This window comes from Entelurus aequoreus, linkage group LG06 (genome assembly GCF_033978785.1).
Source record: "Entelurus aequoreus isolate RoL-2023_Sb linkage group LG06, RoL_Eaeq_v1.1, whole genome shotgun sequence".
Lineage (NCBI taxonomy): Eukaryota > Metazoa > Chordata > Actinopteri > Syngnathiformes > Syngnathidae > Entelurus > Entelurus aequoreus.
In genome coordinates this window covers 72,020,053-72,036,025 of record NC_084736.1, presented here as the reverse complement: position 1 = coordinate 72,036,025, position 15,973 = coordinate 72,020,053, and the positions used below count along the sequence as shown (strand labels likewise).

Here is a 15,973-nt window from a genome sequence, read left to right as displayed (position 1 = left end):
AGTGGTACACGGACGTAGGGAGAAATAAAGAGCAGTCTCCCAGTCATACTTGCCAACCCTCCCGATTTTCCCTGAAAATCTCCCGGGGCAACCATTCTCCCGAATTTCTCCCGATTTCCACCCAGAAAACAATATTGGGGGCGTGCCTTAAAGGCACTGCCTTTGCATGCCGCCCCAATCACACAATATCTGCGGCCTTTCACACACACAAGTGAATGCGTAGCATATTTGGTCAACAGCCATACAGGTCACACTGAGGGCGGCCGTATAAACAACTTTAACACTGTTACAAATATGCGCCACACTGTGAACCCACACCAAACAAGAATGACAAACACATTTCGGAAGAACATCCGCACCGTAACACAACATAAACACAACAGAACAAATACCCAGAACCCCTTGCAGCACTAACTCTTCCGGGACGCTACAATATACACCCCCCGCTATCGCCCCTGCGCCCCCCAACCCCGCCCACCTCAACCTCCTCATGCTCTCTCAGGGAGAGCATGTCCCAAATTCCAAGCTGCTGTTTTGAGGCATGTTAAAAAAAAAAAAAGCACTTTGTGACTTCAATAATAAATATGGCAGTGCCATGTTGGTATTTTTTTCCATAACTTGAGTTGATTTATTTTGGAAAACCTTGTTACATTGTTTAATGCATCCAGCGGGCCATCACAACAAAATTAGGCATAATAATGTGTTAATTCCACGACCGTATATATCGGTATCGGTTGATATCGGAATCGGTAATTAAGAGTTGGACAATATCGGAATATCGGCAAAAAAGCCATTATCGGACATCTTTAGGAAAAACTCAACCCAATGGGCTACAATGAGAAACCTTGAAGGGGACCGCAGATGTGGGGACTTTAATATACTTTAGATTACAAATAAATTGCATTTAATAATCAAGATTCATCAAAATGAATCTACAGCAACCCTGTGATTAATCTAATTAAAGACTAGATGTTGGATAGCAATACAAAATGGTAAAAAAAAAAATTATGTTTTCACGTATGTCAATTGTGACGAGGTCAATAAAGGATGGCCTAGGTGGTGTTTAAGGAGGTACAGTATAGAAAGGAATGCATGTAGAAGGGGTAGGATTAACAGGAAATAATGGAAATGGAACATTACTATTTGACGCTCAAACCTTAATATTAAGAATGTATCAAACTGCTATTGCATACATTAATTGTTAGCAATTTGGAGTGCATAACTTAGAGAAATCATATTTTTAATATTATGTTCAATAACATTGTAACTATTTTCTGTTCCATCAGTCAAATGTAATATGTACATTTTATCATAAAAGGTCTACCATTTATTTAGACAATTATGACAACAAAAAAATATCACATATCTATAGTTTGCTAAAAAAAACTAACAAAAAGAAAACACTAAACACCAGTGTATAGTGCATGAAAATAAGTCTGCAAGTTTATGGTCATATGAAGAAATAAACTAGTTTTATTCTATATTGTGCAGAACTACACTGAGTGTGCATAATAATCGGCGTCTTCTTGGCCATATAGCAACCTGTGTTATAAACTAACTCACATGGCTGTCTTTCTTTGTGTGTTAGCTCAAAAAATGACAAATGTACTTGTTAGAATAATTGCATCTAAGTTATCACAAAAACTTTGTGTTGAAATGAGTTCCCAGCGAGAAGACCAAAAGCTGTCTTTGAAACCTACCAAGAAGAAGGCTTGTAAAACTCCACTGTGTAAGGGGGGAAGCAACATGAAGGTGTTTGTTTTCTTTCATGTATTGTAATCAACAGAAAGATAGTTTTAACCCAAGGACTACAAAGCGGAGAGAAGTCAGGATCTGCCCAAGTTCCAGACACCGCTTTTTTGAACCTCCTTTTCCCACTGTTTTACGAACCTCTTTTTGAACTCTTTTACGACCTCTTTTTTGAACCGACCTTTTCTGTGAACTGTTTACGACCTTTTCTGTGAACTATTCACGACCCTCGTCCTTTAGAAACAGCTGTGGCCATGTGGAAGGTCCAAATAAAAGAAGGAGGCGTACAATCTTTTGGCAGAGCGTGCTGGAGACTGTACAAGAGTACAGTGTCCCGGCGTCTCTCCTCAAATTGAGCCAAATTGAATTCTGTCTCTGTTTAATTCTTTGCTTCTTGCCTTGTTTAATAGGTGTCATCAGTGTTTGAACCGGACAGTACTCTTTTGGGTTGTAAAGTTGTGCAATTAATATCTGAACAGTGTGGCGAGAACATCATTAAGGTGCGCTGTTCAGGTATTTTGCTTATTGTATTGGCTGGTGAAATGGCGGCATCGTGGTGTACTCCAAAAGTAGTTTGTTTTCAAGTAGATATTTTTCGGACATGTGGACATGATGTAATCGACCTTGCTCCTGCTCTTCCATCTTTAATAGTAACAGTAATTCAGTACAGTATGAGTTTTTTCAAAATATTAGCCTCGGCCTTCTTACTGTTTGGTAGACGTCCCAATGGTTAGTCTACAGATGGCGCTTCGAGTTGGGTTGTATTTTGTACATAATGCGCGGTAGAGTACACGATGAAGTCGCATCATAACACTATCTGATTGATTTGTAATATAACACTCATAATAATAATTTATAGAATATGTCTGACAGAAAAGTAACTTCCATACCGTATGATAAGCAAATCACACTACTGCAGTATAGGTGGGCTACTTCAACTTAAATAGCCTTAGTGTTATTTTAGAGTTGTGTTTTGGTGCTCTGATAGACTCGTAGTTAACAAGGTGGAGTTCTATGGGTGTTTTTTATCTTCACTTTTATCCTTTTCGCCATAAATGGCAGGTGATTGTGATAGTCCATATCACTCATCCCTACAGGCAAGGTGTGGCCTTGAATTTGACACCTGTGGTCTAAATGCCTTAAATGACCATTACAGTAATAACAGGAGATTAACAATACTGCTTTTTAGCCATTTCTTCAGTATTTTCTGTGTAAATCAGTGGTTCTTAACCTGGGTTCGATCGAACCCTAGGGGTTCGGTGAGTCGGGCTCAGGGGTTCGGCGGAGGTCAAGACACACCCGACTCATCGTGTAAATAAAACTTCTCCCTATCGGCGTATTACGGATACGGCAACAGCAGAAGTCACACTGATTTGCAGGTGTGTAATTTGTTGTGAGTTTATGCACTGTGTTGGTTTTGTTGTTTGAACAAGGTGATGTTCATGCACGGTTCATTTTGTGCACCAGTAAAAAAACATGGTAACACTTTAGTATGGGGAACATATTCACCATTAATTAGTTGCTTATTAACATGCAAATTAGTAACATATTGGCTCTTAACTAGTCATTATTAAGTACTTATTAATGCCTTATTCGGCATGGCCTTATTATAACCCTAACCCTCTAAACCTAACCCTAACCAAATAACTCTAAATTAAGTCTTTTATTACTTAGAATATGTTCCCCATACTAAAGTGTTACCAAAAACATATAACTTTGTCTTGAATTTGAATTTTTTTTATTTTTTTTTCAGTAAAGAAGGGTTTGGTGAATGCGCATATGAAACTGGTGGGGTTCGGTACCTCCAACGAGGTTACAGGCCTACTGAAAGCCACTACTACCGACCACGCAGTCTGATAGTTTATATATCAATGATGAAATCTTAACATTGCAACACATGCCAATACGGCCGGGTTAACTTATAAAGTGCAATTTTAAATTTCCCGCTAAACTTCCGGTTGAAAACGTCTATGTATGATGACGTATGCGCGTGACGTCAATCGTTGAAACGGAAGTATTGGTACCCCATTGAATCCAATACAAAAAAGCTCTGTTTTCATCTCAAAATTCCACAGTATTCTGGACATCTGTGTTGGTGAATCTTTTGCAATTTGTTTAATGAACAATGAAGACTGCAAAGAAGAAAGTTGTAGGTGGGATCGGTGTATTAGCGGCTGGCTGCAGCAACACAACCAGGAGGACTGTGACTTGGATAGCAGACGCGCTAGCCGCCGACCGCACGGATGATCGAGTGAAGTCCTTCGTCCTTCCGTCGATCGCTGGAACGCAGGTGAGCACGGGTGTTGATGAGCAGATGAGGGTTGGCTGGCGTAGGTGGAGCGCTAATGTTTTTATCATAGCTCTGTGAGGTCCCGTTGCTAAGTTAGCTTCAATGGCGTCGTTAGCAACAGCATTGTTAAGCTTCGCCAAGCTGGGAATTATTAACCGTGTATTTACATGTCCATTGTTTAATAGTATTGTTGATCTTCTGTCTATCCTTCCAGTCAGGGGTTTATTTATTTTGTTTCTATCTGCATTTGAGCCCGATGCTATCACGTTAACTCAGTAGCTAAAGAGCTTCGCCGATGTATTGTCATGGAGATAAAAGTCACTGTGAATGTCCATTTCGCGTTCTCGACTCTCATTTTCAAGAGGATATAGTATCCGAGGTGGTTTAAAACACAAATCCGTGATCCACAATAGAAAAAGGAGAAAGTGTGGAATCCAATGAGCCAGCTTGTACCTAAGTTACGGTCAGAGCGAAAAAAGATACGTCCTGCACTGCACTGTAGTCCTTCACTCTCACTTTCCTCATCCACAAATCTTTCATCCTCGCTCAAATTAATGGGGTAATCGTCGCTTTCTCGGTCCGAATCTCTCTCGCTGCATTGTAAACAATGGGAAAATGTGAGGAGTCCTTCCTCCGGTGACGTCACGCTACTTCCGGTATAGGCAAGGCTTTTTTTATCAGCGACCAAAAGTTGCGACCTTTATCGTCGTTGTTCTCTACTAAATCCTTTCAGCAAAAATATGGCAATATCGCGAAATGATCAAGTATGACACATAGAATGGATCTGCTATCCCCGTTTAAATAAATAAAAATTCATTTCAGTAGGCCTTTAAGAACCACTGGTGTAATTACAGAATACAGTAACAAGAAGTTGTAAGTGCAAAAATTCTGAATCAATCAATTCTGTGCACAGACAACAAATCTTTGTGTGGACATCCAGACCCTTTTTTCCAGGCAAGAAAGTTTCTTTCCACCAGAACCTCCTCTGTTTTTAGGTCACCTCTATAGTGCTGTTCAAGTTTGTATACACTGCTGTCATCTGTGCAACCTTTCTCTGTTTGCAAGTTGCCTGCTAGCTTGTCTATGCAACAACACTCCTTATGTGTTTGGGACCTCTCATGCTTACTAAAGATTACTAAAGCTTTCTTACACTTACACTTTTAACCATTTAGATGTATTCAGTGTTTGTTGTGTAATTCGCAAGCATCACAGGAACCCATACTTGCCAACCCTCCCGTTTTTAGCGGGAGACTCCCGGTATTCAGCGCCTCTCCCGATAACCTCCCGGCAGAGATTTTCTCCCGACAAACTCACGGTATTCAGCCGGAGCTGGAGGCCACGCCCCATCCAGCTCAATGCGGACCTGAGTGGGGACAGCCTGTTCTCACGTCCGCTTTCCCACAATATAAACAGCTTGCCTGCCCAATGACATCATAACATCTACGGCTTTTAGAGAGTAGAGTGCACAACTGCGTACACAACAAGGAGACGAAGCAGAAGAACAAGGAAGTTACAGACATGGCGACGCCGTCGACGAGCAAGATAAAGAAATACGCTTGCAAGTTCCAAAACGAATGGAAACAATCATTTCAGTTCATCCAGGACAGTTCGAAAGGGAAGGGGTATGTAATTATGTTGCCTGTACATTTTGTATAACAGACTTCTCCATTGAACACGGTGGCCGAGTCATGAACGGAGGAGAAGTTAAACAGGACAATACTGCCATCTACTGGATATCACCCGGAACACTGAAATTCAAGTATTTATTTTATTTATATGTATAATAAAATAAATATATATACATATATATATATATATATATATATATATAGCTAGAATTCACTGAAAGTCAAGTATTTCATATATATATATATATATATATATATGTATGAAATACTTGAGTTGGTGAATTATAGCTGTAAATATACTCCCCTATTAACCACGCCCTTAACCACGCCCCCGTCCCACCCAGACCGCGCCCCCCACCTCCCGGTATCTGAGGTCTCAAGGTTGGCAAGTATGCAGGAACCCCCCTTTTCTTCAAGCTTAGTGACGCCCCTGGCGGGTTCCACTGTATTTACTCATTTTGTTAACAAATTAATCTCATCTGAGACCTGCGATTCATAATCATTTCTATGCAATATCTGTCAATATGCAGAGTGGTATTGCATAAGCGTGCAGACCAATCACTTTAAATTATTCATCATAATCTTCTAAGGCACACCTTTCACAAAAAATGACGGCGCATCACTTGGTTGAGCAGCTTCTATCGGCTGGGCAGACCTGACCTGACTACCGATCCAGAAAGAAATACACACATGAATATTTTCCTTGCATGGATTTCTATGTGTCGTGGAAGAGAACTTTGAGAAGCATTAATGGCCATGTGACTCAAAGCCTAAACTAAATCTTCCATGCAGGTTGGTTCAGCAGGCCTGAAGCAGCATATCTGAAGCACACACACATACACACACCGCTTCCTCACCCTTCGAAGTTGGTCCCGCAATCTATGGTTCTGTTCTGACAGTTCACTGATGGCCTTGGTTTTGTCCCTGTCGGTTTCTCTCAACTGGACCTGGTGTCGCTCCAGATCTCCTTGCAGCTGCTGAACGTCGCTCTCCAACTCGGCCACGCGACTCTCCCACACCCCCTCTCGACTTTCCAGACGCCAACGCAACTCATGCTTCTCCTGCTCCAAGTGCTTCGGGGAGAAGAGAAGTGGTACAGAATTAGATATTACATCAGCAGTTGTCCCATTTTAAAATCTGTGTAAAGTAGGGGATGAGACGGTTTACGAAAAATGTTCTAACTGTTGGCTTGACCTGGCACAGTTCGGAGCGAATCTGTTATTCACAACATGGGGACGATGTGGGGACTCGAATTCCAATCCGCCCCCCTCACTTTTCCAACAGAGGATTAATGTTCCATTATTTAGATGAATTTTACATTGCAGAGTCCTAGAGGCTGTGACTGTAGAGGTCTGCTATGACAGTAACACAACTGAAATAAAGAATAACTGAATGATGTGATTTTACATTGCAGAGTCCTAGAGGCTGTGACTGTAGAGGTCTATTATGACAGTAACACACCTGAAATAAAGAATAACAACTGAATGATGTGATTTTACATTGCAGAGTCCTAGAGGCTGTGACTGTAGAGGTCTGCTATGACAGTAACACAACTGAAATAAAGAATAACAACTGAATGATGTGATTTTACATTACAGAGTCCTAGAGGCTGTGACTGTAGAGGTCTGCTATGACAGTAACACAACTGAAATAAAGAATAACAACTGAATGATGTGATTTTACATTGCAGAGTCCTAGAGGCTGTGACTGTAGAGGTCTACTATGACAGTAACACAACTGAAATAAAGAATAACAACTGAATGATGTGATTTTACATTGCAGAGTCCTAGAGGCTGTGACTGTAGAGGTCTACTATGACAGTAACACAACTGAAATAAAGAATAACAACGGAATGATGTGATTTTACATTGCAGAGTCCTAGAGGCTGTGACTGTAGAGGTCTATTATGACAGTAACACAACTGAAATAAAGAATAACAACTGAATGATGTGATTTTACATTACAGAGTCCTAGAGGCTGTGACTGTAGAGGTCTATTATGACAGTAACACAACTGAAATAAAGAATAACAATGAAATGATGTGATTTTACATTGCAGAGTCCTAGAGGCTGTGACTGCAGAGGTCTACTATGACAGTAACACAACTGAAATAAAGAATAACAACTGAATGATGTGATTTTACATTGCAGAGTCCTAGAGGCTGTGACTGTAGAGGTCTACTATGACAGTAACACAACTGAAATAAGGAATAACAATTCAATGATGTGATAACCATGTCATCCCACAACTTCATTTGTGGACAATGTGAGATACGGCAACTGAAGGACATTCGATTGTTTTATTAACTAGTGCTAACAACATGCACTGTCTTCTGCAGCATCTCATGGTTCCAGTCGTTAGTGCGGACGGCAGCTAATGCTTCTCACCCTCACTTGGTAACAGGTACTTCCTTTTAAAGGCACACACCCACCAACTCGTATCTCACAAAGCCTCTCAATGTTATACACTTTATTACTTCAGAATTATTATTCCTATTACTTACTTTTGCCACTTCTCAGACATGGCAAAAACGCATCAATATTTTCCCCATGTTTACGTTGTTTTTGTTTGCTTAAATCAGGGGTGTCCAAACTTTTTCCACTGAGGGCCGCACATGGAAAAATTAAAGCATGTGGGGGCCATTTGGATATTTTTCATTTTCAAAACATAACAAAATATATGGATTTTTTATATATTTTACCTTTAGGGGTCCCGGGGACCATAAAGGGTCTCAAGTCATTAAAATGTGAAAAATAAGTAAAATTATTATTTTTTATTTAACGCTTACAGTTCATCTCTATATCAACTTCAAGTTCAAATAAAGTAATTTTTAAAAAAAGGTTTTATGGCTTTTCTGTCAAAAACAACTTAGTTTTTTATAGTAAAACTGAAATATGCAGTATTTAGTAATTAGAGCCTTAAAAGATCAATAATGCAGGACACCATTGATTTTAATTCTTTAATATTTTTGAGTACAGTAATCACAGTGAAAAGATAAATACAATACCACTAAATATATTTGGGATCCAAAAGGTGACCCACTCATAAAGTGATACATTTTTATTAGGTTTTTCTTTTACTTTCAACACTTAAGTTACAGGATCAACTTCAGATATATCTGTCCATTTTACGTTTAAACTATTATTTTTTTGTTTTATGCTCTTTTGTCAAATAAAACTTTAGTGTTTTTATATGGCATCTGCACAATATATGCAATATTTACAGCATAAGACATTTTAAAGTGAAATATTTGAAGTAACTGAAGCCTTGAAATTAATTCATTATTACATGGATTTTTTTGTCATTTTTTTTTTTAAACAATGGCAAAAAAAGAGACAACATTTTAATGTTTTTTTCCATACACCGTAACACACTAAAACATTAAAAACCCCAAAAAACACATTAAAACAAGATTTTTACGGTAAAAAAAACATTCTATTGCTTGAATTTTACTGCTAAAAACAGTGGTATTGTTTTTCCATCCATCCATCCATTTTCTACCGCTTATTCCATTCCATTCCATTTATTAAAATGTTTTATATGCTGTAAAAAAAAAACACTGCTTTTACTGTAAAATTATGGTGACTGAGCTGCCAGTTTTTAAAGTAAAATTTTAATATTTTTTGCAGCTTATGTAAAAAAAAATATTGTTAATGTTTTATGTATATACATGTATATTCATATATTCCCTTCCATTGTTAAAAGCGGCCCACTGAGGGCAACCATAACTGCGATGTGGCCCTCAATGAAAACGGGTTTGACACCCCTGGTTTAGAGCTTTAGAGATATTTTTCAGTTTTATTTTATAGAGTTAGATAAATGGTAATGGTGAATTATTGGCATATTTGGTATTCTGGTGTGTTGAAAAAGAACAACAATGTACACCGAAACGAATCAAAAACCGTGTCAAGGTCGGAAACATGGATTTTGTGAACCGTTCCATCTTAGGTACTGTTGTTCTAGTACAGGGGTCACCAGCGCGGTGCCCGCAGGCACCAGGTAGCCCGTAAGGACCAGATGAGTCGCCCGCTGGCCTGTTCTAAAAATAGCTCAAATAGCAGCACTTCCCAGTGAGCTGCCTCTATTTTTTAAATTGTATTTATTTACTAACAAGCTGGTCTCGCTTTGCCCGACATTTTTCATTCTAAGAGAGACAAAACTCAAATAGAATTTGAAAATCCAAGAAAATATTTTAAAGACTTGGTCTTCTTTTGTTTAAATAAATTCATTAATTTTTTTACTTTGCTTCTTATAACTTTCAGAAAGACAATTTTAGAGAAAAAATACAACCTTAAAAATGATTTTAGGATTTTTAAACACATATACCTTTTTACCTGTTATATTCCTTCCTCTTCTTTCCTGACAATTTAAATCAATGTTCAAGTAAATTTATTTTTTTATTGTGAAGAATAATAAATACATTTTAATTTAATTTTTCATTTTAGCTTCTGTTTTTTCAACAAAAATATTTCTGAAATATTTCTTCAAACTTATTATGATTCAAATTCAAAACAATTCTGGCAAATCCAGAAAATCTGTAGAATCAAATTTAAATCTTATTTCAAAGTCTTTTGAATTTCTTTTAAAATTTTTGTTCTGGAAAATCTAGAAGAAATAATGATTTGTCTTTGTTAGAAATATAGCTTGGTCCAATTTGTTATATATTCTAACAAAGTGTAGACTGCATTTTAACCAATTTAAAACATGTCATCAAAATTGTAAAATTAATCTTAATCAGGAAAAATTACTAATGTTGTTCCATAAATTCTTTTTTTAATTTTTTCAAAAAGATTCGAATTAGCTAGTTTTTCTCTTTATTTTTTCCGGTTGAATTTTGAATTTTAAAGAGTCGAAATTGAAGATAAACTATGTTTCAAAATGTAATTGTCATTTTTTTCGTGTTTTCTCCTCTTTTAAACCGTTCAATTAAGTGTAAATATCATTAATTATTAATAATAACATAGAGTTAAAGGTAAATTGAGCAAATTGGCTATTTCTGGCAATTTATTTAAGTGTGTATCAAACTGGTAGCCCTTCACATTAATCAGTACCCAAGAAGTAGCTCTTGGTTTCAAAAAGGTTGGTGACCCCTGTTCTAGTAGATGCTTTCGGGCATTGACTCGATCGCATTTGGACTGTTTGTTTGCAACTTGTTGTTTTATGAGACATTTCACCTCTCACCCAGGCAGGCGTTTTCAATGAATGCTCAAAGACAAGATCAGTTACAGCCAGACTGGACTAGTCAGACTAGAGCTATTATATATAGTCTTTGAGCATGAGATGATTAATCAAGCCTGCTCAAATGAGAGGTGTATTGTCAAGCCAGACCGGACTAGTCAGACTAAAGCTGTCCTATCAGTTCATGCTCAAAGACGATATTGGACAGCTGGAGTCTGACTCGTCCAGTCTAGCAGTGCCATGTCGTCTTTGAGCATGAAGCCTGCTTAGATATATGGCAAAGTGTCTTCTAAGACAACCTGAACATGTTTGTGATTGATTCATTGCCCCGGCTGAAAATACAATGAGAAAGTTCACAGACATATTTTACTCCAACTGCTTTACGGTAGTGCTGTGTACCCATTTTTGATAGCTTTGAGCATTTGGTGGCAAAACAAGAGAACCCCAAACAGTTTCAACAAAACAAGTTAAAACCCAAGACAACATCACTGAGTCTGATTTTGGAAAGCAGCTTAAATCTCTGAGCTTCACAAGGAGGATGAATATGGATGGAAGGGCTGAACAGATGTACAGTAGATTCAAAAGGTTGTGCACAGTGAGCCGATTAGTCTGCTGTTCCCCCCCCCCTCAGGCCACATGTTGGCTAGTGTAAAGGATTTAAAAAATAAGAACAAAAGCAATACAGCGTTTATTGTAAACATCATGCTGGGCAAGAGTTGTTTGCCATCTCGAACTGGAAAAACAACCAACACATTTACTGAGTGTATGCTTGTGGAACATTTGCTGTCGTTTTTTGGTCTTATACACTCAAATAAGTTGAACAAACGGCCTTAAAGTCGACATCTGTAGGTGTCCAAAGTGCGGCCCAGGCGGCATTTTCAGGTTTTCGTGCCCCTGGCTCTTGGCATACAAAAATAAAATGAGTTCATTATCAATGAGATGTACACTACCGTTCAAAAGTTTGGGGTCACCCAAACAATATTGTGGAATAGCCTTCATTTCTAAGAACAAGAATAGACTGTCGAGTTTCAGATGAAAGTTCTCTTTTTCTGGCCATTTTGAGCGTTTAATTGACCCCACAAATGTGATGCTCCAGAAACTCAATCTGCTCAAAGGAAGGTCAGTTTTGTAGCTTCTGTAACGAGCTAAACTGTTTTCAGATGTGTGAACATGATTGCACAAGGGTTTTCTAATCATCAATTAGCCTTCTGAGCCAATGAGCAAACACATTGTACCATTAGAACACTGGAGTGATAGTTGCTAAAAATGGGCCTCTATACACCTATGTAGATATTGCACCAAAAACCAGACATTTGCAGCTAGAATAGTCATTTACCACATTAGCAATGTATAGAGTGTATTTCTTTAAAGTTAAGACTAGTTTAAAGTCATATTCATTGAAAAGTACAGTGCTTTTCCTTCAAAAATAAGGACATTTCAATGTGACCCCAAACTTTTGAACGGTAGTGCATGTTTAAGTATATTATGTTAATTTGCTTTGTTCTTACAACACAAAGCTAAGGTGTATATGTGTTGTTCAGATATCTTAGCCTTTATCAACCTACATTGTCTTGGTTTTAGCACCTTTTAATGCACAAAATATAACAAACTGGTCCATTGTTTTGCTATGCGACCCTCACTGTTTGGACACCCCATGGTCAACTCGAAAAAGATCCCCACATGAGCAGGACTGTTACATTTAATCTACCTGTGCAGTACGATCAAGTTGTCTTTACTACTTACAACATCACGTTACTATTTATTCATTTCAGACACATTTTATTTGATAAAATTCATATTCTCAGGAAATGTGTAGAATACTCTGTCAATACTTTTAAATAGAAAACTTTGTCTTTGTCATGATCTGTGGTCTAGATCATGTTTTGTTTGGTTATGTTCTGTTGGTTTTTGGACTCCTTTAGTTCCTGTTTGCGCTTCTTTGTTTGTTTTGTCGCCATGACGACTCATTGGTTTCACCTGACTCATTTTGACACACGCACCTGTTTTAATCAAAGAGACTATTTAAGCCTTTGGTTGCCAGTTAGTCAGCCTGGCGACATTGTTGTTCATTTGTTGCTCTGCCCATGTTGGTACTCTGAATTGCTCAATTGATGATCCTTTCATGCTTGTTTTCATGCGATTGTTCGCTTCATGCTATGCCACAGTAAGTCTTGTTTGTTTATGACCATAGTTCAGGCTAAGTGTTTTACGTTTTTGTTTCTTTCGTTAAGTTGTGCCTTCGCCTTGAGCGCCTTTTGGTTTGTACCCGTTATAGAAAGATTAAATCATGTTTTTTACCTGCAAGCCGTGTCCGGTCAAGTCCGTTTGCATCCCGGGAAAACAATCCTCGCAGTAAGCTGTGTAAAAATCCATGTTTTGACAGTTTTATATTTTTATTTTGCTCTTTTTTTGCACTTAACCTGAATGCATTCACTTTTGTTGCACTTCTGTAAAAAAAGTGTCTGATTCTAGAGAGTTTGGGGTTAAAAGTTTAGCAAAAACACCACATAAACATTAAGAACATTAAGGACAGATCCTTCTCTGTTGTGGGTCCCAAACTCTGGAACGATCTCCCTCTCCAAGTAAGACAGGCCCCTTCTTTGGCTATTTTTAAGAACCGTCTTAAAACCCATTTTTATTCACTGGCTTTTTAACCCAGCATGAGACTTTAAACTGTTTTTAACCTTTAACTTTTTTAACGGTTTTTAACTTTTTAACTGCTTTTTATCTAACAAATTGTTCTTAGGGTAATTTGTATTTGCTTTTACAATGTGTATTTTACTTCTGTTTTAAAGGCCTACTGAAACCCACTACTACTGACCACGCAGTCTGATAGTTTATATATCAATGATGAAATCTTAACATTGCAACACATGCCAATACGGCCGGGTTAACTTATAAAGTGCAATTTTAAATTTCCCGGGAAATATCCGGCTGAAACGTCTCGGTATGATGACGTATGCGTGTGACGTAGTCAGTTAAACGGAAGTATTGGTAACCCGTAGAATCCTATACAAAAAGCTCTGTTTTCATTTCATAATTCCACAGTATTCTGGACATCTGTGTTGGTGAATCTTTTGCAATTTGTTTAATGAACAATGAAGACTGCAAAGAAGAAAGTTGTAGGTGGGATCGGTGTATTAGCGGCGGACTACAGCAATACAACCGGAGGACTTTGTTGGAGAGCAGACGCGCTAGCCGGTGACCTCACCTTGACTTCCTACGTCTACGGGCCGCCAACCGCATCTGTGATCAGGTGAAGTCCTTCGTCGCACCGTCGATTGCTGGAACGCAGGTGAGCACGGGTGTTGATGAGCAGATGAAGGCTGGCTGGCGTAGGTGGAGAGCTAATGTTTTTAGCATAGCTCTGTGAGGTCCGGTTGCTAAGTTAGCTTCATTGACGTCGTTAGCACAGCATTGTTAACCTTCGCCAGCCTGGAAAGCATTAACCGTGTATTTACATGTCCACGGTTTAATAGTATTGTTGATTTTCTATCTATCCTTCCAGTCAGGGGTTTATTTATTTTGTTTATATATGCAGTTAAAGCACGATGCTATCACGTTAGCTCGTAGCTAAAGTGTTTCACCGATGTATTGTCGTGGAGATAAAAGTCACTGTGAACGTCCATTCCCCGTTCTCGACTCTCATTTTCAAGAGGATATAGTATCCGAGGTGGTTTAAAATACAAATCCGTGATCCACAATAGAAAAAGGAGAGAGTGTGGAATCCAATGAGCCAGCTTGTACCTAAGTTACGGTCAGAGCGAAAAAAGATATGTCTTGAACTGCACTCTAACGTTCCTCATCCGCGAATCTTTCATCCTCGCTCAAATTAATGGGGAAATCGTCGCTTTCTCGGTCCGAATCGCTCTCCCTTCTGGCCGCCATCACTGTAAACAATAGGGAACTTTGCGGAAATGTTCAGCTGACTACGTCACGCTACTTCCGGTAGGGGCAAGGCTTTTTTTTGTCAGATACCAAAAGTTGCGATCTTTATCGTGGTTGTTCTATACTAAATCCTTTCGGCAAAAATATGGCAATATCGCGAAATGATCAAGTATGACACACAGAATAGATCTGCTATCCCCGTTTAAATTAAAACAATTCATTTCAGTAGGCCTTTAAATGTTATTTTTTAGTCTGTCCTTTGCCTCTATTTATTTGTGGTGTACAGCCCTTTGTTCTTCAACTGTGCTTGTTTTTAAAGGGCTTTATAAATAAAGTTGGTATGGTATGGTAAGAAGCTTGACTAGAACATATGGCACCTGCAAACAAACAGCAATGTCCAAACAAAACAAACACATAAAAAACATCCAAACCCCAAAACACACGCACCAACCAAGACACGAAACACTTGCAAATGTGTCGCTACAGTTTCAAGTTAGCCAGGCTAGACGGGGCGACGACCTGAGGGATGTCCGTCTTTAAATTATATGAGTTGATGAAGTTGATGGAATGGAAAGCATAATTTTTCTTTGTCTTTTTGTTAAACACTTAAACAAATGTGTTCTGCTAAACCCTCAATGCCAACATAAGCTAGCCGATGGTGTTCTTGTTATAGTTTTTGGTTTGAAAACTGTTACTGTGAGGAAGTTGCAAACAGCACCTTTAAGTCTTTAAAGATGGATATCCTTCAGGTCTGCCACACCTGTATATTTGTATAATTTTCTGCTTGCTGTTTATTGTGTGTTTTCGGCTTTTGCGGAAGTATTATTATTTTTTGGGATCGTGCAGGATTTATGTAATTGCAGCAACTTTTATATCCAGCGTTTTCCAGTAGCTTTTCTATGGTGTTTCTTTTTTGGATTGTTTGTGTGTTTGTCGGCCACCAAACATACAATCAAGCCTAACTTAATATATACGGCGTAAGACTTGACTATCAAAGTGCTACGAGAAAGAACAAATATACAAACCCCGTTTCCATATGAGTTGGGAAATTGTGTTAGATGTAAATATAAACGGAATACAATGATTTGCAAATCCTTTTCAACCCATAGTCAGTTGTATGCACTACAAAGACAAGATATTTGATGTACAAACTCAAACTTTTTTTTTTTTTTGCAAATAATAATTAACTTAGAATTTCATGGCTGCAACACGTGCCAAAGTAGTTGGGAAAGGGCATGTT

General features: G+C 38.3%; 1 protein-coding gene and 1 long non-coding RNA gene across 4 annotated transcripts in view; one reads left to right on the top strand and one right to left on the bottom strand.

The window, feature by feature from the left end:
- The window catches only part of LOC133652569 (uncharacterized), a 58,540-nt gene extending 50,811 nt beyond the window's left edge, over positions 1-7,729 (top strand). For all 3 annotated transcript variants that reach the window (XR_009826596.1, XR_009826595.1, XR_009826597.1), the window contains one exon: positions 6,630-7,729. This is a non-coding gene — a long non-coding RNA (uncharacterized LOC133652569). The remainder of the gene's footprint in view (positions 1-6,629) is intronic.
- Positions 1-15,973, bottom strand: part of LOC133652568 (BICD family-like cargo adapter 1) — a 53,559-nt gene that overhangs the window by 35,458 nt on the left and 2,128 nt on the right. Inside the window, exon 2 of the mRNA XM_062051460.1 lies at positions 6,525-6,740. Within this exon, the coding sequence (XP_061907444.1) occupies positions 6,525-6,740 (216 nt within the window). The remainder of the gene's footprint in view (positions 1-6,524; positions 6,741-15,973) is intronic.